Source organism: Macaca nemestrina, chromosome 7 (genome assembly GCF_043159975.1).
Source record: "Macaca nemestrina isolate mMacNem1 chromosome 7, mMacNem.hap1, whole genome shotgun sequence".
Taxonomy (NCBI): Eukaryota; Metazoa; Chordata; class Mammalia; order Primates; family Cercopithecidae; genus Macaca; species Macaca nemestrina.
In genome coordinates this window covers 158,104,468-158,126,449 of record NC_092131.1, presented here as the reverse complement: position 1 = coordinate 158,126,449, position 21,982 = coordinate 158,104,468, and the positions used below count along the sequence as shown (strand labels likewise).

At 46.4% G+C, this 21,982-nt stretch overlaps 1 protein-coding gene across 21 annotated transcripts in view; it reads right to left on the bottom strand.

The window, feature by feature from the left end:
- The window catches only part of LOC105491308 (FERM domain containing 5), a 347,868-nt gene that overhangs the window by 45,721 nt on the left and 280,165 nt on the right, over positions 1-21,982 (bottom strand). For all 21 annotated transcript variants that reach the window (XR_011606111.1, XR_011606112.1, XM_071066958.1 and 18 more), the window contains 3 exons: positions 14,068-14,172; positions 9,621-9,663; positions 9,313-9,391 (listed from right to left, as the gene is read on the bottom strand). Coding sequence is in view for 19 of the 21 variants with exons in the window: in XM_071066945.1 (XP_070923046.1) it covers positions 9,313-9,391; positions 9,621-9,663; positions 14,068-14,172 (227 nt within the window). In the remaining 2 variants the exon portion in view is untranslated. The remainder of the gene's footprint in view (positions 1-9,312; positions 9,392-9,620; positions 9,664-14,067; positions 14,173-21,982) is intronic.

Sequence of the window (21,982 nt, the reverse complement as noted above, 5' to 3'; positions counted from 1 at the left end):
TATGATATTCTGCCCTCCTTGTGTGTCCGGAATTGGTGGGTTCTTGGTCTCGCTGACTTCAAGAATGAAGCCGCGGACTCTCACGGTGAGCGTTACAGTTCTTAAAGATGGTCTGTCCCCAGTTTGTTCCTTCAGACCTTCACATGTGTCTGGAGCTTCTTCCTTCTGATGGGTTGGTGGTCTCGGTGGCTTCAGGAGTGAAGCTGCAGACTTCGTGGTGAGTGTTACAACTCATAAAGGCAGCGTGGACCCAAAGAGTGAGCAGCAGCAAGATTTAGTGCAAAGAGCGAAAGAACAAAGCTTTCCCAGTGTGGAAGGGGACCGAGCCAGTTGCCGCTGCGGGCTCGGGCAGCCTGCTTTTATTCCCTTATCTGACCCCACCCACATCCTGCTGATTGGTCCATTTTACAGGAGCTGATTGATCTATTTTACAGAGAGCTGATTGGTCCGTTTTGACAGTGTGCTGATTGGTGCGTTTACAATCCTTGAGCTAGACACAGAGTGCTAGAGGGAAAAGTTCTCCAAGTCCCCACTAGGTTAGCTAGACACAGAGTATTGATTGGTGTATTTACAAACCCTAAGCTAGACAGAGTGCTAATTGGTGTATTTACGATCCTCTAGCTAGACATAGAAGTTCTCCAAATCCCCACCAGATTAGCTAGATACAGAGTGCTGACTGGTGCACATACAATCCTCTGGCTAGATATAAAAGTTCTCCAAGTCCCCATGTGCTCAGGAGCCCAGCTGGCTTCACCTAGTGGATCCTGCACCCGGGCTGCAGGTGGAGCTGCCCGCCAGTCCCAAGCTGCACTTGCACTCCTCACCTCTTGGGCTGTTGATGGGACCGGGCACCACGGAGCAGGGGGTGGTGCTTGTCGGGGAGGCTTGGTCCGCTCAGGAGCCCACCGCAGTGGGGGAGCTGGGACATGGCCGGCTGCAGGTCCCCAGCCCTGCCCCGTGGGGAGGCAGCTAAGAATTTGAGTGCAGCGCCAGTGGGCCAGCACTGCTGGGGGACCCGGCCCAACCTCCGCAGCTGCTGGCCCGGGTGCTAAGCCCCTCACTGCCCTAGGCCGGCAGTGTCGGCCGGCCACTCCTTGTGTGGGGGCCCGCTGCGCTGGAGCCCGTGCCCGCTGGAACTCGCAATGGCCCAGGAGCACCGCGTGCAGCCCCGGTTCCTGCCCGCGCCTCTGCCTCCACACCTCCCCGCAAGCAGAGGGAGGCAGCTCCGGCCTCAGCCAGCCCAGAGAGGGGCTCCCACAGTGCCGTGGCAGGCTGAAGGGCTTGTCAAGTGCCGCCAGAGTGGAGGCCGAGGCCGAGGAGGCGCTGAGAGTGAGGGCTGTTAGCACATTGTCACCTCTCACTTGCACTATAAATGCTTTGCAGTTTCACTAGTTGGATGGACCCTGTCACAGTGGAATGGAATTGATGACTTTCCATTTTGAAATGTCTTCACAAGGAGTGTGGTCTTCATTGCTCTTCTTAGAAGACCTGTAAGATTATTAGGAGCATCAATCCCTTGAGTGGGTCACCTACCATGGTGGTTCCTTGGCCAGGGAGCATTTCTGGTGATTTAAAAATATTTCCACAGATTCTTTGATAATCCTAATTTCATGAGGTAGAGCTTAATTCCTTCTCTTTGAGTGTGGCTTAGACTTGGTGACTCACTTCTATCAACAGAATAAAGCATGAGTGAGTGTCTGACTTCTAAGGTCATAAAGTCATTGCAGCTTCTTCCTTGTTCTCTTGCCCTTGGATCACTCGTTCTTCTTGAGGTTGCTTCAGCATTCCTATAGAAAGGTCCATGTGGTGAGGAACTGGGGCCTTTGCCAACAGCCAGCAAGGAACTGAGGCTTTCGGCCAACAGCCATTTGAGTGCCCCATCGTGGAAATGAAGTCCCCAGCTCCAGTCAAGCCTGTGGATCACTGTAGCCCCAGCCAACCTCCTGACTGCAACCTCGTGATTGACCCTGAGCCAGAACCACCCAGCTAAGCTGCTCTTGAATTCCTGACCCACAGACAATACTCTGAGACACTTAAGTGCTTGCTATTTTAAGTTAACTTTTATGATGCAACATCCCTAGGGGAGTAATGAAAATGTAGTAAAATTCCTTTAAATTCTAACAGTCTGAACCAAAAAGAAATTGACCCCTCCCTGGATAATTGGAGGTTTCCATTGTTTCCGTTTTCAGGCTGAAGAATAAAATAGAGGATTCCGTGTCCACTTGACCATGTAAAAATGCTCAAGAGGAAGAGGGCTGTTGATGGTGCAACTTCCAGGAGGTGGTAGGAAGGGGTCCTAGCAGGTAACTCTGAGAGGCTCAGGCTTGGAGATTCATGCAGTTAACAGAAATGAGGGAGCAACCAAGCCTTCTTCTCTCTTCAGGGCTTACTACTCAAAGTGTAGCCCACATATCAGGGGTATCAGCATCACTTGAGAGCTTATTGGAGATGAAGAATATAGGCCCATCCTACACTTACACCTACACCTTTTAACAAGATCCCCAGGTGATTTGTGTATAGATTAAAATTTAAGAAGCTGTCCTAAGAAAATTCAAAAGCAACCTTCTAACCACAGCAGGATGGACTGCCTTCCTCAGACCAAAGGGAAGGTGAGTCTTAGTCTGGAAGTTAATAAGAACCCATCCTCTCACTCCCATCAACCCTACTCTGCCCAAATGTTTGCCAAGAAAAACTAAAGGAAAAAAGACATGTAGAGTGAATAATTAAGATGGATCTACCAAATCAAGCTCGTCTTCACTCTGCTTCCCACAGTGAAATGCCACACGGTGTGTGGGAGACAGTGAGTGAGCACTTCTCTGCCTCTCACTGTTCCAACTCCCACCTTCCACAGGCTTCAGCAGGATGTGGATGCAAACCTTTTGCCCCTTACTGATCACTCCCTGGACCTGGATTCATGCATCATGTCTTCCATGTTTCTCTGCTTGTCTGTGTCCAAAATTCAGGGACTGTACATATTGGACTAAAGGAGATATTGCAAAGGGATAATATGGATAATATGGCTCTGGGCAGTGATTCTCAACGTGGCAGAGAGGGGAACATCTTCCAGGGGGAGCCCGTCAGAATCCATATTCTGGGGTGCTCCTGTGGTTTGAAAAGGCCCCTTTGGGCCGGGCGCGGTGGCTCACACCTGTAATCCCAGCACTTTGGGAGGTCGAGGTGGGTGGATCACCTGAGGTCAGGAATTCGAGACCACCGTGGCCAACATGGTGAAACCCTATCTCTACTAAAAAAAAAAAAAAAAAAAAAATTAGCCAGGCATGGTGGTGTAGGCCTGTAATCCCAATTACTTGGGAGAGGCTGAGGCTATAGAATCACTTGAACCCGGGAGGCAGAGGTGGCAGTGAGCCAAAATCGCACCACTGCACTCCAGCCTGGGCGACAAGAGCAAAACTCCATCTCAAATAAAAAAAAAAAAGAAAGAAAAAAGAAAAGTCCTGTTTAAAGTTTCTGATTTGCTCCCCTTCTCCTCCCACCCAAAGGAACATGATCCTGCTCACAGTGAGAACCACTGTCTTTCCAAGGCATCATTATCGATGGCAGGTAATGGCCTCAGGTGAACTGGAATGGACACAAGGCTTTCCACTGCTGGGCCGGGTTCCTTTTGATTTCTGGTGATAAAAACAGCTGCAGGGAGGTTAAAGGCAAGGCCACGGGGCATTCTCAGACAATGTCATAGAACCAGATGGGAAGAGGGAAAAGGGTACACCAGCATCCTTAAGAAACAAACCATAGTTGAGGACAAGAGGAGATGAGCTCATGAAAGAATCAACTGACAGCTTCAAGAGAGCGAGCGAGCTGCACCGGGGCTCCCCCTCCCCTTTCTGCCACAGTGGCTTCCATCAAGCTTTGTGTTTGGTTCATTTAAGGAGATAACCAGTGACTCAGTGTTGTTGGTGGAAATATATTCCACATGACTCATAGCATCTTTAGACCCATTCACAAGAGACCCTGGTATGTTCTCCCTGGCCACACAAGGGGCCTAAGGAAGACTATCTTGTTGCCTGAGGCACTATCTCCAGGGCCACTGTGTGTTGCCAGGCAAGGGATCAGCCTGCTGGAGCTGCCCAGTGCAGCCCTCCTGAATCTCTGAACCTCAGAACATTTCATAGCCAAGGAAATAGAAGTCTAGAGATGGAGAGTGACTTATTTGAGGTAACACAGCAATCAGAATCCAGGCCTTCTGCCTCAGCCCAGTGCCTTTTCTAGCCCCATGGTAATTCACTCAGTTATCAGATTAGTCCTCATCCAAGTCAGGAGAACCCTTTGTCATCAGAGAGAAATTCTTACTGGGACCAAGGGAGAAATCAGTTCTAGACCAGATTTAGGAGAACAAGCTTGCTTCTGAGGAAACTGGGTTTTTGGTTTTTAAACTCTGCTGATCTCTTTCTGGCCTCAGAGAGGCTTTACCTCACCTCCATTTTTGTTTGAATGCTAGTGTTGTCCTAAATTGATTGGAGTGTGAATCAGGACAGAAGGAGCAAAAGCCTGCAAGATGCCAGGGAAAACCTGAGCTTTTGTGTAACGTGAACATCTCTCCAGGGTGTTGGCTTTGGCGTAAGGCTGTCTGATCTCCCAGGGTGGGGATGAGCCCACAGGTATTTCCAGAGTTTAAGGCTGTGAACTGTGGAAAGCACTGGAGGCTCCTGGAGAGTTTTTTCCAGAAGATCTTTGGCCTCACCTTCCCTTCAAATAGATTCTTTTTCAAAGGGATTCTTTCCTTCAAATAGCTTCCTCTATTTACTGTTTCCTTTTTCCTGACTATAATTATAGTCAGGTTTTAGTATGTCTTCCTCCCCCATATTAGACTATAAGCTCCTTGAAGTCAGAGACTATGTTGTATTTACTTTTAATATTCTTCAAGAGAGCCTAAACATCCTGTGCCTAGCTTATCCATCCGTCCATCCATCCATCCATCTGTCCATCATCCATCCGACACTTACTATATGTGCCAGGCACTGTCACAGGTGCTGGGAATGCAGTAGGGAACAACCCAGAGTCCTGTTAATGGAGCTTACATTTCAATGGAGGAGATGACAAAATAATAACACAACAAAATAACAATAAAGACTCACATTTACTGAGTGCATGCTGTGTGCCCTGTTTCACATGCCCTCTTTCATTCAGTCCTCCCAGCAACTCTATGAGGTGACTGCCTTTTTTTTTTTTTTTTTTTTGAGACGGAATCTTGCTTTGTTGCCAAGCTGGAATACAGTGGTGCGATCTTGGCTCACCGCAACCTCCACCTCCTGGGTTCAAGTGATTCTCCTGCTTCAGCCTCCTAAGTAGCAGGGATTACAGGCACGTGCCACCACGCCCGGCCAATTTTTTTTTTGGTTTTAGTAGAGACAGGGTTTCACCATTTTGGCCAGGCTGGTCTTGAACTCCTGATCTCAGGTGATCTGCCCACCTCGGCCTCCCAAAGTGCTGGGATTACAGGTGTGAGCCACTACGTCTGGCTGGTGACTACCATTTTAATCCCTGTTTAATGGATGAGGAGACTGAGTGCTTAGAGATACTGCTGCTTGCCTTGTCACAGAGCTAGTTAAAGAAAAACCTAGGATTTGAAGCCAGCTCTTTCTGATTTCTTAGCCCAGGGGTTGGCAAACTACAGCCTGCTGTCATAGTTTCCAATGAAATAAAATTTTACTGGAACACAGCCTTGCTCATTCATTTATGTATCGTCTATGGCTGCTTTCACACTACAATGACAGAATTGAGTAGTTGCGACAGAGACCATATGGCCCGACAAGCCAAAAATACTTACTATTTGGCCCTTTACAGAAAAAGTTTGCCAATCCATCTTAGCCTAAGCTAGGCTCAAATGATGTTAATTGAAGGAATAAGTGACCTGATGACTCCATTCATTCATGTATGTATTTATTCATTCTATTAACATTTTTTGGAGCACCTGTTGCGTGTCAGACATTTTGCTTCCTTGGACAGTGGGGTCCCATTTGTAGTCAGTTTGTTCTCTTACTTGATCTTTCCAAAGAGTTCATACACCTGCAATCCCTGTTAAAAGCCAAATCTGTTACCTGATTTCCCATTTTCTTTGCCTTGTCTCTAGCCTAGACAAGAAAATCTGTCTATTACTTTAAAAATGACAAAAGAAATTAATCAGGATTTGGCAACTAAATTTATCATCTGGGAAGAAGCCAAGAGATAAATTGAAGCAAATTCTGTACTTCCTACTTCATCCCCTTCTCTCAGCCTGGCTTTATGGGAATGGCTGAGACGGCAGTGAAATTTAGGACCTATATTGCCTGGAAAAAACACACTGACAGCTAAATTAGTTTGGCAGTAAGGTGGGATGGAGGGCTGTAAGCCAGGGATGAATTACGGGTGTTGAGTGAGGCTGGGGCCAGTATCTACTCTCTTAAGATTAGTTAGGATGTGAATGAGGAGAAAAATGCAGCTAATTCCACAGCCTCACAGAATGCCCCAGGGAGGGAGAGGCACAAAGACTGCAAATCAGGCCCAGGCACCTGTGGTTCACACTCCTGACAATGCTGGAAAATTGCATACTAGGTAAAGAACGCTGCTGAGGTTGAGAGAGAGGGGAAAATTGCCCAAGATGGATAGCACACATGCATGCAGATGGAGAGGAGCTCATTATCTTGCCAGTGTCCTTGAAGTCTGCTGACTTGGTGAGAGGCCTGGCCATGGTCCTAATGCTCTGCTTACCAGGACTTGGATGATTACCTGGGATAGCTTTCTCTTTCAGGACTCAGAAATTAGCTGCTTAAGTTTTAGGATTCTAGCTCGTGGGGAAAGGGGACAGAGGAGGAGTGGAGATTGTTAGAAAAGAAGTGCCTTTCACATAAACAAGGGAGAAAAGCCAGTACTAACTGTACTTGTGCATGATGCAGAGCCCCTGGGCCTATGGACTGTGTAATGAATCTGGCAATGAAATATTGAGCCTTTGCTCAGTGTAAGGCTCACTGTGGGTGTATTAAGAAGTATAAGAGGCCGGGATAGTGGTTAATCCTCCCAACAATTCTATGAGGTAGATATTATTATCCCCATTTTATAAATGAGTAATCTAAGGTCAGAGAGGTTAAGCATCTTATTTCCAAGGCTATACAGCGAACAAGTGACATAAGTAAGATCTGAGCTCCCAAGTCTATGCTGCTTCTTAGGTAGGAAGGTCTGTCCATTCATATAAGATAGTGACACTGGATTTAGAAAATTGTATTTTTTTTTTTTTTTTTGAGACAGCGTTTCACCCTTGTTGCCCAGGCTGGAGTGCAGTGCCATAATCTTGGCTCACTGCAACCTCCGCCTCATGGGTTCAAGTGATTCTCCTGCCTCAGCCTCTCAAGTAGCTGGGATTACAGGCACCCGCCACCACGCCCAGCTAATTTTTGTATTTTTAGTAGAGATGGGCTTCACCAAGTTGGTGAGACTGGTCTCGAACTCCTGACCTCAGGTGATCCACCCACCTCGGCCTCCCAAAGTTCTGGGATTACAGGCGTGAGCCACCACGCCTGGCCTGAAATTTTAAACATAGTGGTTCTACCCTTACCTACCTAAAGCCTTAGGTAGGGTGTCTATGATTTGGATAGATTTGGTTTTCTGAAGCAAAGCAAGAGCCACCTCTACTTCCATGTAGATGAGCAGAGCCTGGAGCTTCTATGCCTCGTAAGAGACATGAGATTTGGTTCTAGCTATACTCACTGTCTTCAGCGCTTCAGAATAGGTGGGTGCACACTGCCCTATGCATCTGCAGGAACAAGCCTTCCTGATCCTTCTGACTCCATCAGAAGATTTCCCTCAACTCCCATGTGAAGGGCCCATGAAGAAGCCACTTTTCTCCCCGTCCCACTTCCTTGTTGCCTTTGCACTACTAATTCCTGCTTTTGCCCGCTCCTCTCCCCATTTCCTGATTTCCCCTCTTAGAGAAATTTTTGCTCCTTTCACCTGGCCTGCGCTTTAGATCGGGAAATGAAAATAATTCTGGCCGGGCGCAGTGGCTCACGCCTGTAATCCCAGCACTTTGGGAGGCCGAGGCGGGCAGGTCACGAGGTCAGGAGTTCGAGACCAGCCTGGCCAACATGGTGAAACCCCATCTCTATTAAAAATACAAAAAAAATAACAGGTGGCAGGCACCTGTAATCCCAGTTACTCAGGAGGCTGAGGCAGGAGAATCGCTTGAAACCAGAAGGCAGATGTTGCAGTGAGCCGAGATCACACCACTGCACCCAGCCTGGGCAACAAGAGCGAAACTCTGTCTCAAAAAAAAAAAAAAAAAGAAAAGAAAAGAAAAGAATTCCATATTCTTTCCTCCTCCTTCCTCCTCCTTTTCTGTCTTTGGAATTTTCCCAAGGAGTTCAGGATCTAGGAGTGGATCTCAAAGCCTTATAGGATAAATGGTCTATATGGCTGGCAATATCCTCATTCCCACGTTTGCTGTCTCCAAGGTCTTAGGGAAGGGGTTAGGGCTGACAGTGCTGTCTCTTCCTCAGCTCTAGGATTCCCTGGCATCACATCCTCACCTATGGTCCTGCCTTCTACAAAGTAACATCAAGGTTTTGCTTATGTCGAAATTAGGTCTTTCTAATATAAAAATTAGGGATCCCTGTTGTAGAGTTCTTGAATCTCTGAGGTGAGGCTTTCAGAGTAAATTTGGCTCAGATACACAAAATCCTGGGGAAGCTTAGAAGCTCTCACTCACTGACTCTCGTTTAGGATGGCTATAGGCAGAGAGATTCTTTCTCATCCTCAAGTGGTGCTGGATAGATAGGATGCATTCCACGCAGCTGTCTGCCTGCCACAGAACATGATTCCCACAGTAAAGAGCTGATCATGAACCTGATCCAATGGCACACCAGAGTTTACCCATTTTGATTTAAAATCTTCAGTATCTCCTAGCTTATCTTTCGGTGTGATGCCTTAGCATTTTCCAAGTATATCCATTAGACCACCTGAAACTGTTTTCAACCCCCAAAATAAGCAGCAACATAGCTCTCTCCAAAAATGTCCACAGTGGCCTCATGATAGGTAAAAGAAAAGATGCTTCTGATTAGTTACTGCAGATCCCTTTGAGAGTGACCAGTTCAAGATGTAGTCTTCACACTTCTTGAAGGAAAGAAGTCTGCTCTGTTCCAACTGCACTGAGGGGTACACAAAGAAAGCATGTGGAAATGAAATACAGAAGTCATTATATTTAGGAAGAGTTCCTTGCCTCTAAGAGTTAGGCGCTTCCAAACGAGAGGCTCTAAGAGGTCACCATCCCCCTTTCCTATGCTCTCCAACAGGTCCTAATGGCTGCGGGAAGCATGTTCACCTCACCTGGTTATTTCTTCTTTCAGAGCAGCAGGGTCTGCAGGATAAAACTTCACACGGAAGCACATGGTGAATGGAGGCTGGGCTGCAGAGAAAAAGAGGTGCCCATCAGGGAAGACCCTCACCCAGAAGAGGACAGGGCTGTACTGCCCACTAGCATGAAGCATCAGAAGAGAACCCTCATATATTTACGGCCAACTTACACTGAGAACAGTGGGAAATTATATACGTAGACCAAAACTTGCGGCAAGTGGGAGGTTTCATGCCGCCCTCCCCAGGGGTGTGGCTTGAGTCTTTTCATGGAGAATACTTACATCTCAATTGCTTCACCACAGACTTCGTAAATTCCAGCCAATGCTGAAACAGAGAACACAGAACATGAAAACCCTAATGAGAAGGGCTGTAAAATATAACTTGTTTTCTCCAACTTAAAAAACTAGACAGATTGTAGCCTAGGGTGAAAGCAGCCCAAAAGCTTGGAGAGATAAGTTTGGAGAGTAAAGAGTGATATGATTTTCTGAAATGAGCTCCCATGAAGCCAGCTGTGAAGGGGGGAATAGTTCCAGCTTCAGATGCCATTTCTGGGCTTCCCTGGAAATGCTGTCTTCTAAAGCAGGGTGCCAAAGTTCTCAGCCATGTTTTTGGCATGCGATTAGGCACAAGCAACTGCATGTATGTGTGGCGGGGACAGACCCCCACCTGGGTTGAGTTGGGAAATACTGACTTTAATGGGTGGTGTGTGTGTGTGTTATGCACCAGCTTTTTTTCTCTTTTTTTGGCAGCAGAGCGGGGATAGAAGATATTGGTAGCAACTCTAGAAAGCAGCGATAAGTGGAAATTTCCTAAGTCAGGGATGGCTGGTATATATTCCATCTTTCTTTGAGTAACATAAATTGCCAACCCTTAGTGTTAGAAAACACATACTCAAGATTCCTTGGCATCCAGCAATGTTTTAAAATCTAAATCTCAAATGATAACTAACCACAACCAACGTGTAGGATAGTACCCTTTTCCCCTTGGATTTTCAAGGAGGCAGGACATAGAGGCAAAATACATTTTCCCATGGTACTTAAATGTTTGGGGGAAGCAATGAAACCATTCTATATGTGTTTGTTAATTCTACATGGGTCCTTTATAAAATTTATTATTGATGTTTGTTGCTTTTTGCTAACAGGATTAGGTAGGACTGCTATTAATTGGGGTTTGATTATCCAGAGGTAACTTAACATTGCCAGATATAAGCTCCATGAAGGCCCAGAACTGTCCATCTTGTTTACAACTGTATCACCAGTGCCTAGCACAGTGTTCAATAGGTAGCTGCTGAATGGCAAAGGGACTGGGCCCATACTTCCTTCTTTTCTGGCTACTTCCATTTAGTATAATGTCTTGGCAGAGTCCTCCCTCTGGCAGGAGAGCAGCCAGGGCCCTGCAGTCAGCATCCTGGCCTCCCTTAATTCCCAGTGATCACCTTCTGGGCTGGGTCATGGGTCATGCAGTTAATGGACCCACTAAGAGCCAGTTCTTCCGTCAGCTCCACACGGATAATCTGGGCTGACATTCTGCTCTCCTGCTTCTGCTGATCTGAGTTCCCATGAGGCTGGCAACTCATTATAGCCACTCAATGTGGTTAAGAGGTCCTTCTCACATTACACGGCCCACCACGGCTCAGCTTCACAGGGAGGCAAAGGCAAGAGATGAAATTGCTCAGAAACAACTGAGGTTCCAGGGTATGCCTGTGAAGAGGGAGGAGGCCTATCTGTTCAGAGCACACCGGGGTTGTGGACAGTTAGGAGAACGTAGTCAGTGCCAGGGACTCAGTACACAGAACACCAACACCTCTAGACATTAGACTGATAGATTAAAAGAAATAAACAAAGGAAGGTAGAAATTAATGACTGTGAGATGCATTATCAGCAGAGGGCAGAGAAAGCTGAATGACAAAAGGCTATTCCCCTTGGCAATAGCTGGAAAGAAGATTTTAGTTTTATTGTAGTGAGAGCTCAAGAAAGGACTGAGGCTGGAAGAGAGTAGCAAGGGGTGAGAAGGGACTGGAGAGCTGTCACAGTCGATCCATACGATTTGGCGTCTGGCAGAGAAATCTTGAGAGGAACCCAAGAATATGGTGATGGCTAGAGTGGCTTTTTGTAAATGCCTGACCAAATCAGTCCCAGATTCACTAGCAAACAGACAACACGGGCTTAGGGAGGAGGGATTAAAAGAAGAGGAAAAGAAGATTCAGAGAGGAGGGTTTCCTCCTCTATTTGAGTGAATGGGCCAATGTGGCACAATCTTCAGACTCTAGGGACTTGAAAGGGTACAAAGCAGAGGCCAAGAGAAGGTGGAGGCCCTGGGCCTGAGTCAGGAATACTGGGGAAGGAGAGTGAGGGCAGCTCCTCCAGGAGAGACCAGGAGAGCTTCCAGATGCATGGAGGCTCCTGCAGAGCAACAGTGACATGGGGATGGATGTGAGTGCTGGGTTCGGACTGTCTCGAGACCCAGGGAAGGAGGTTTATTTTAGGCCCTTACACCCTGAGGGAGCAGGGGAGCTCAGCTCCTCCATCCTACCATGAATCAGTGGACTAAGGACAACTCTTTACAGGTCCCCATTTCCCTACAAACCCTCAGATACTCTCTCAAGTCTCTCTGCTCTCCTTAACCCCTCCCACAAGGCACAGAATTACACAATTTTCAGAGGCTATCAGTTATGCATTCAGCATGGAATCTCAGAAACCACATTGTCCCTGGAGTCAAACAGGTCTGAGCTTGAGGCTGGCTTTGCCACTTACCTTTGGGAAGTTACTTAACTTATCTGAGATTTTATTTACTCATCTGGAGAACAGATATTATCATTAGGGATACTCATCTCATTTCGTCAAGGATGAGATGGAATAACATACGTGAAGCTCTTAGCTTAGTGCCTGGCACAACTCAGTGAGCAGTATACATCAGCTGGAAGAACTAGGTTTGTGTGCAGTGCAGAGCCTGGCAAGCAGTAGGAACTCCATAAATGTTTATTTCTCCTCTTTCACATGTTCTTATCTCTCTCTAGCTCCTTCTCATTTTAACCTTGACCACATCCACATATTCTCTTACTCTCCTCAAGCACATTCTGACCTAACTAAAAAACCAATGAACAGGATACAATTTGACTTTTTTTCTTCATATACCACTACTCTAGGGGATGAAGAGACCTTGGAGTAACTGGCCCTCCTTTTATTTTATTTTATTATTTTTTTAAGACAGAGTATTGCTCTGTCTCGCAGGCTAGAGTGCAGTGGTGTGATCTTGGCTCACTGCAACCTCCATCTCCTGGGTTCAAGTGATTCTCATGTCTCAGCCTCCCAAGTAGCTGGGACTACAGGCACACGCCACCATTTCCAGCTAATTTTTGTATTTTTAGTGGAGACAGGGTTTTGCCATGTTGCCCAGGCTGGTCATGATCTCATGGGCTGAAACAATCTGCCTGTCTTAGCCCCCCAAAGTACCAGTATTACAGGCATGAGCCACTGCACACAGCCAGCCTTCCTTTTTAAGGATAAAAGTTTAGACCAAACAAAGAAACAACATTTGTAAAAAATAGTCCACCATTACCTCTCCACTTCAGTGGGGATGCCAGAGAGTACATCTCCACAAAGAGCAAAGGGTAGATGAAGGGAAGTTATAGAAACTGCAGGTGGGAGGCTAAGCAAATGGACGTAAGAAATACAACACTATAAGCCATTAACTCACTCACGCGTTCATTTCTTCAGAAAACGTTTATTGAACACCAACTACATTGTAGGCCTGTGCTAGTTACATGGGAGATAGTGATGAACGAGGTAAAGTCCAGGCCCTCATGGAACTTATTGTTTTGCAGGGAACACAGGTAATCACAGAATGCTGTAATAAGTGCTATACAGGGTAGCAGAGGGCACATGGGGGCCCATAGGAGGATCCCTAATACCGAGTGGGGTTAGGGAAGACTTCCCAGAGGAAGCGAAAGTCTAAGCTAAGATCTTAAGTGTGAAAAGGAGTTAGCTGGAACAAGGGTGTGGAGTGTGGAGCGGTGAGGAAAAGGAGAAGATTCTAGGCAGGGGAACTCTCTAGATGAAGGCTCTGCAAAAGAAAGAAGGTAGGATGTATCTGGAGAGCAAAAATATTACTGTCTGGTGGCACCACAGCAGGGAGAAGACAGGTCAGGGAGATGAAGGTGGAGAAATAGGCAGGGGCCTGAGATAATGGACTTGTTCCTGTATCTGTCTGGAATATCAGAACCCTTGTCTGTCAGAATGCCCTGTGTCTGCAGAGCTGCCTATGCTGTGTAGAGCAGAGCAAGAACTGCAAGATCTGCAAGGCCCATGCTGGTTTGGCTCTGTCTCTGTCCTGTCTAAATTGGGTTGGTATGGCACTTTTGGTGAGGCCTTTCTTAACCAGTACAATGTGGTTCAGCTGCTTACTAGAAAGGGGGCAGGAGAGGCCCACCTGTGACCTGGGCTCCGAGACCACAACTCCAGCCCAGCTGCTCTGCCTCCAACTTTGTGCAAATCACTCAAGCTTCCTAGCCTGCCATTTCAGCAACTGTAAAATGACAAGCTTCTCCAGGTGAGCTCTACCCAAGGTGCCTTCCAGGTCTAATGCTATGATTTGAAGAGACGACATCCAACTGCAGGGTCTGGTTGGTCCCTGATTCCTGAAGCTTGACTTTGAATATGAATGACAGTTCAAGACCTCAGGCTTACTGACTAGCTCTGTCCTCCTTTTGTGTTTTGAATATTGACTTACCCGCTGCTTATCTGGGTCTACAAAGCGGATACCAAAATAGTCTTTCTCAAGTAGGTTCAGGTGGTGGCAAAGAAGGTCAAACAGGTACTGGCCTTTGGCATCTCTCTGCAAAGAAAGAAAGTTCCATTGAGAAATAAGTGGGCTTCTTCAGTGTAACTTTGTTTTGTTTCTTTTTGTTTTTTGTAGCCATTAAAAGTTGTTTGCAACTGTTGCATGTGTCTATGAAAGGGGTGAATGTCCATAACTATGTCCTCCACATTGTGATACATCACTGTCTGGAATCCAGAGGTTTTTAGCACCTGGAAGGAGCCCAAGAACCCTTCCCACCACAAAGATGTCAGAGAAGTCAAGGTAGAGTCAGGTAAGCCCAGTTCCCATCTCAAATGCACAAAGTTTTCTTAAACTGTGGGTGTAGGGAATGTCAGTGTGGAATACAGCAGTAATTACACCAGGCCCAGCTGGCTGAGCCTCTAAAGTAAATCGTGAATCCATCCACATCTCTTCCTCTCCATTTACCAACACCACAGGTCAAGCCACCACCATCCCTCAACAGGACCACTGCCAGAGCCTTCTAACTGACCCTCTGTCTCTGCTCTTGCCCTCTCCAGTCCATTTTCTGCAGAGCAATGAGGGTGTCCGCAATTCAGACACCATCTCTTTCTTGCTGAATAAGTGATCAGGCACATTGTAGGATATTTAAACATACAAAAGGATATACTATGAACAGTAAGTCTCCCTTCCACCCTGGCCACCCTGTGCCCCAGTTCCTCTCCCCAGAAGCAACTGTTATCAGCTTCTTGTATATCTTTTTTTTTTTTTTTTTGAGAAGGAGTCTCGTTCTGTCGCCGAGGCTGGAGCGCAGTGGTGCAGTTTCGGCTCACTGCAACCTCCGCCTCCTGGGTTCAAGCGATTCTCCTGTCTCAGCCTCCCAAGTAGCTGGGATTACATGCATGTGCCACCACGTCCAGCTAATTTTTGTATTTTTAGTAGACACAGGGTTTCACCATGTTGGTCAGGCTGGTCTCTAACTTCTGACCTTAGGTGATCTGCCTGCCTCAGCCTCCCAAAGTGCTAGGATGATAGGCGTGAGCCACCATGCCCAGCCCTCTTGTATATCCTTTATGTGATGTTTTATACACAGGCAAACCTACATACATATACATCTCCTCTTTTAAAAATACATTTTGTAACATATTTTTAAGCTCTTTTCTCCCACTTAGGGTATCTTGCAAATCCTTCTATAGCAATATATATAGATATCCCTCACCGTTTTTAACTGCTGCATGTCACTGCAATGAATCTAAAATTATTTACCCAGTTCCATATTGATGACATTTGTTTCTAATTTGCTATTACAAACAATGTGGCAGTGAACATACAATGATCTTTATGTTACTCACTTCTCTTAATACTTGTTGCTCTCAGAATAAAATGAAAACTCTGATCATGGCGTCCCAGGCCCTGTATAGCCTGGCTCCTGACTTCTCTCTGCACTCACCCAAAATCATTCTCCTCACTGTACTCCAGCCATGGCCTTTCCGTTCTGAACTCCCCAAGGCTTTTCTGCCTCTCTGTCTTTGCAATCCCTCTGCCGGGAATGTTCTTCTTGCAGCTCTTTGCAGCCACTCCTGTTTTTTGAGGACTCAGCTCAAATGTCCCCTCTTCAGAGAGGCCTTTCCTTATAGTACAGCCCTTCCCAGTTACTTTCCATCTCATTTTGCCATTTATGTCCTTCATAGCACTTATACCAATCTGTAATTATCTTGTTGATTTGTTTACTTATTTATTTACTATCTGCTTCCTTTCTAGACTGTAATTTTCATGAAGTCAGAAGCCTTCCCCCAGAACTTAGCACAAGGCCTGAGGCATGGCAGGCAGGTCCTCAATAAGAATTCTTTGTGGAATAAATTACTGAACAAATAGAAGGGAAAAGGTTGGCTGAAAGATTTCACAAAATGGTGAAAAGCTAGGTTGTTTATAACCCATAACCTTCTACTTCAGAGACCTGCCTGGGTGCCAAGGATGAAGTGGGAGGAGAATGACTTGCAGGAAACTGTCAAAACACCTGGAGCCTGCACAGCATCCATCACTGGCCTCCCTGCAGTGGTCTCTGCAGCTTAGTTCAGATGATCATCTCTGGCGGGTCTATGTCTAATTTTGCATACAAATTGAGGTTGTATGAGGAATTTCTGTAGTGTAGTGGTTATCACGTTTGCCTCACAAATTGAGGTTGTAAGATAAGATCCAAAGATCTCTCCCATGCCAAGGCCCAAGGCTGTGGGTAATTATCAAAGGGCCTGGCCCTGCCCCAAGAATGAGCATATTTTTAAGACCTTCACAAAAGGTTTACACCTCCCCTCTTCCCCTTCTGCTAGCTCACCCCATACTATCCAAGGAGAACTAGGGTAGCATGCTAATCTCGTAGCAGTTATGTTAAGAAGTTTGTCCTTGCAGGAGCTGGAAGAATGGGTGAGTAGACAGCTCAACTACAGAAGGAGGCAACATGTGGGCACACGTCCCTCCTCGTCTGAGACAGGAATAATATAGGGTGGTCACAAGAGAATAAAAATTCCAGACAGCAGTTTCACATGACTAGAGGCTATGGGCTGATAAGACCCTAAAAAACAGGGCATGGACCAAGCTAGCTAATACCTACTGAACCCAGTATGTGGCTGGATTTGACCTAGGTTTCTCCTAGGACCTCATTATAAACTCATTAACATACTAGATCACACACCTACCAGCGCCAGGACTGTTCCAAGACCACCCATATTTGCTGTAAAAATAGGTGCCACTGCGGTTATGAGAAATCTCTACCCTTTCCCAAGAATTTTCATGAATATTCCACCCCTTGGTTAAAGAAACCCATAAAGACAGAAATCCCAAACCCCACTGTGTGACTCTCTTGAGTGAGCCTACGCTCCCTTTTCTTGAATGTGTACTTTGCCCTTTGCAATAAATCTCTGTACTTTTACTATTTTCTGACTCTTCCTTGAATTCCTTGACAGAATTATTATCTTCTCAATGGTGTCAAGAGCCTGGACACCAGCTGGGGTGGAGGTCTCACCGACGTTTGGGGAGCTCCCCCAGCCCACTGGTATCACTTCTGCTGGCCTCACACTCCCTCTCACAACATAAGCCTGAACTCGCAGGCCCTATTCCCCCTGTCTTTGGTCCCCCACAGGAAAGAGTAACTCTCAGGACAGAGACTCATTATGAATCACGCTGGGACTTCTGGGTGGTGGGCCACAAACCAGGTCTTTCAAAGGACTCCGTCAGAACTTTCTTTGTGCAGGGCCTATTAACTACTTCTTCACTGATGCCCTGAGAGTGAGAAGAGCTTAAAGAGGTATTTCAGGTTCTCTGGGAGCAGAGGAAACATGTTCAACTCTATTCCGTGCAGCATATCCTACACTATTATCTCTCTCAGAGCAACTGAAATGAAACAGTGAAAGACAGTAGCATATTTTCATTGTTTTTCTCTACAAATTTTACTTTGCACAAAGCTGGCTATTGCATTATGATCAGCTGGTTTTTTTGTTTGTTTGTTTGTTTTTAAATGAAAAAATGTTTTTCACAAACACTACTACAGTATGATGTGAGTTTTACGGGCTGAAGAAGTTTGCTTCCATACATACAACAACCAGATTAGCAATGGGATAGAGATAGCTATAGGGAAAACATGCTTCTGTGATGGAGATCATATGGACTTTTAATAAGAATCCTGCCTTCCATAAAACAACTCATTCTCATGGGCTGCGAGCTCAGATGCACTTGTAAGGCTCTTAGCTGGTGAGAACCCTGAACTTAGTAGATTCAACTTCAGATTTCTTCTACTTCACAGGAAGAAAAAGGAAGTATGGCTTTTCTCTTGGAGTAGTTAGGAAATAAGGACATATCCCATTACCCATTCCCTACAGCTACATAAAAAAAGACCTTTTTCTGGTTACTTTTCAGCACCTGGTGAATCCCCCTGCTCCCAGCTGTGAAGACATAGTTCCCTCAAGTTCCCATTTACCAGTTACCAGTATTAGACACATTGTTTTGAGCTGCAGGTCTCTTGCATAGACTAATGAAGAGAAGCATCTTCCTTTGCTATTTCTCCAAGGCTGGGGTGGGGGTGAGGGGAATGAGGAAAGAGGTAGAAGACAGACTTCCTTCTCGTAGCAGAATTCCATGAAATTTAAATCCCCAGCAGGTATGCAAAGGTAGAATCAACTTAGAGCACTGCTGCGAAGGCACCTTTCACAGAGGGTTGGACAAAGCCCTTCCTTTGAGGTACTCACACCTGTGGCTGGTGGAGTGGCCTGAGGCAGCATTGGATGAAATCACAGGAGCTGAACCATCAGGATGGGCTCCCTATAAGCCAATGGCAGGGGCAAGATTTTAGGAATTTTACCACTTCCTGGGCTTGTGGATCCCCTTGCACTTCCTGATGCCAGCTGTGTCCTAGGATACCCTCTCCAGGGTCTCCCAGTCCTAAGTCCAGGGGTTTCTGGAATATTCTCTGACAGCCAGTCTTTTCTTTTGATGAGGTGGCAAGGCCGTCCTCCCTTCCCTTTGCCTGCAGTTGCCCTGGCACTGTGGCTAAACCGTGCATTGAATGTTGTGCCACTGATTATACTGGAGAAACAGGCACTTGCGCTGACAGGTGATTACTGTTTAGTCACAAAGTCAGAGCTCCATGCCTGAGGACATTTATCTTCAGGACAAGTGAGCTGAGGCAGAGCACCCAAATCCTCACCCTGCAGCTAAACTTCTGAGGTTATTCTCTTCCCAAAGACATTATTGGATCAAAATAACTTATTAAGCACTTGTTTAAAAAATAAATTTATATTTTATGAACCACAACAGTACCTATACATCTTTGAAAATACCAGTGCATATAGGTACAACCCATTTATTCTCTCTATATGGTGCACAGAATGATTCATGAGCCTCTTGGAATCACTGTGCAGCTCTGAGGGTGGGATAATTCCTATTTTTGCTCCTTCCTGGAACTCCTGGTTCTGGTTCTCTATGGTTTGCCTATTCTTTAGGGAAGGGACTGAGGCAGCAAGCAGTAAGCAAGCTCGGGCCAGTGACCTAAAGTATTCAAGGTTAATTGCATGTTCTCTCTCATCATCGATATCCATGGGCAGGAGAGAAACTTTATTTTAACCCATCATGGATGAGGTTATTCCCAGGCTCTCTGGCATGCAGTATCCTGATGAGAGAAGCCAATATGCAGAAAGCCCCACTCATTAGGCTCCACTTTATTCAATCCTGCTTACTTGTGAGGCACACAAGTACCTCACAAGCAAGTGCAAACAAAGTGAGTCTAGCAGAGGGTAAGAGTGATTCCAACTTCCTCCTGGCCACATGCTATGATCTTGGTTCAAAATCTGTTAAAGGGTAGCTGGCCTTGGTTTCACGGGCCCTTAGAGAAGGCAGAGTAAAATGGAGGGATTACAGAAAGTGGGCACCCATAGCCCAAAGTACAAGAGTCCAGAGGTGGAAGAAAGACACACTGAGACTAGGCACCCTGGAGGAAGGGCAAGAGTTGAACGAGTTGTCCTTGGAGACCTGCCAGGGAAGAAACAGGCACCAGGGATGGGATGGCATCTTAGCCTGCATCCTAGCTTAACTTTATATTTAAATTTCTTGTAGGCCAAATACTTCCTTGCTTTCTTTATCAGTGGTGTGAGGGCATGAGTGGCATGCGGACGTCCTTCAGGTTCCATAGCAGATGCTGTGTAGAAGCACTTTAATGTTACAGAGGAACAGCCACAGTAGGTCATCTTCTCAGGGCCATGGCATTAGTGAGCTGAGCAGAAAAGTGTGAATCAATTTCTGGGGTGCAGTCCCTGCCTCTGTGGTCACATGCTACACCCAGCCCAGCTTTCTGAGGCAGAGGGAGGGTGTGGAGCACAAGTGCTAACAGCAGAGCCCCAGATTCCCTAACTTCAGCACCTTCTTTACACTTTCTTTGAAGGGAGGGAACCCCTGCTGAGCTCTTGGCCCAGGAGCTCACTTTTCCTGCTTTTCCTGCTTAGTCATAAACCAACAAAATCTGTCCAGAAACTGCTGAGGCTGCAGCTAGAAGAGCAGCCAGCTCACTCTGGGAGAAGATTAAGAAAGCTCATTCCAGGGGGGAAATGCAAAGACGTCCATCTGCAAGCAATACTGTCTTGAGTAGCAGGTCACCACAAATGCGGCAGGGCCATAGTTCACCCAGGTACTCCCTTCTGTTTCCTACTCTCAGAACTCAGCCATCAGGCTGGAAAGAATGGGGCCCAAGCAGGCTTTTGGTATCCAAACTACAGTGCCAGGAGGCTGCTGTGGGGCCAGGTAACCATGTGGCTCCTGGAGGAGTGGCCAGGACCCAAAGTGGAGGGAAATCAGAGCTCAGAAGGAGAGAGGATCAGTGCTTCTTAGCCACTGTTCTTACCAAATCCTTAAATACAGCAACTTCTTTGCCCCAACAACCCCCTTCTACATGCAAATTGAGAGCTGGGGTGATTTTCGTGATGTCACACAGATATCTGTAGGTTCAGATGCCAGGTGCAGTGCTGCAGGGAGCCCTGTTGGCAGTCCTCACTTGGGTCAGAGAACTGGCTTTGCTCATCGCCACATGGTGTGACACGCACGACGTGCACATGGGGCGGGGAAATCACATTCAATCTGGAACATGGAGGTCACTGTGTGCAAGGAAATGTCATGGGAGGGAGGACTAAGTGTTCTGTCAGCACAGATGGCCCAAAGCAGACTCAACAAGGGCAATTAAGACCCTCTGAGCAGAACTTCAAACCTGCTGTTGTACAGCTTGTAAGAGCCCGGCTAAAGAGAGGGCTAGTCTTATTGAGATATCAATGGTGATGCTTCAAGAGACAAGGTGTCTCATTTCTATATGAAATCTTTGTACCCTGTGAAGTGTCTAGAAAGAAAAACAGAGCCAGGTCTGAAGAAAAGCAGACAACTCGTTCATCTTTCCTATCTTTGGTGAAGCCACTTTTACAAGTAAGGTGACTCTTAAAAGCATCACTGCATCTTGCTATTGATTGAATAAACTTTAGTTGTATTTTTCCAACCAGTGCTGAATATCTCAGTGGACTAGTCATGTCACAGCTGCAGAATTACTGGAAACTCAGCCAGGCTTGTTAGAAAAAAACTCATTGCTTTGTATTTGTGAAGCTCATATTCTCTTTCTCTATTCTCTGTCTCTCTCTCTCTTCTCTTTTTTTTTTTTTTTTTTTTTTTTTTTTGAGACGGAGTCTCGCTCTGTCGCCCAGGCTGGAGTGCAGTGGCCGGATCTCAGCTCACTGCAAGCTCCGCCTCCCGGGTTCACGCCATTCTCCTGCCTCAGTCTCCCGAGTAGCTGGGACTACAGGCGCCCGCCACCTCGCCCGGCTAGTAGAGATGGGGTTTCACCGTGTTAGCCAGGATGGTCTCGATCTCCTGACCTCGTGATCTGCCCGTCTCGGCCTCCCAAAGTGCTGGGATTACAGGCTTGAGCCACCGCGCCCGGCCTCTCTCTCTCTTCTCTATCTCTCACTTACACCTCCCCCCACCCCCAACAGACACACACACACATTCTCTAATACAGCTGCACTTCTCATACAATGCTGCTTCAAATAACTTGTAAAGAAAATCCAGAATTTGGAGAAAGATTGACTTCCCATTGCTCCAACCCTAACGACAGTTTGACAGCTCATTTTATTGCTTTTTTATTTTTGCAAAGGACAAATGCATGTTTGGCAAATCTGGGAATTTCTGGGGTTTTAGGGAGTATCCTGGGTGACCAGGGTCAGGAGAAATATGATAAACTCATTGTTCCTCATAACTCTTTGGCTATTTCCCTCCTCTTCACAAAAAATTGTTTACTGGCCAGCACCAACATATGTGATGTATCCCGAGGTAGACATATTTCATTAGT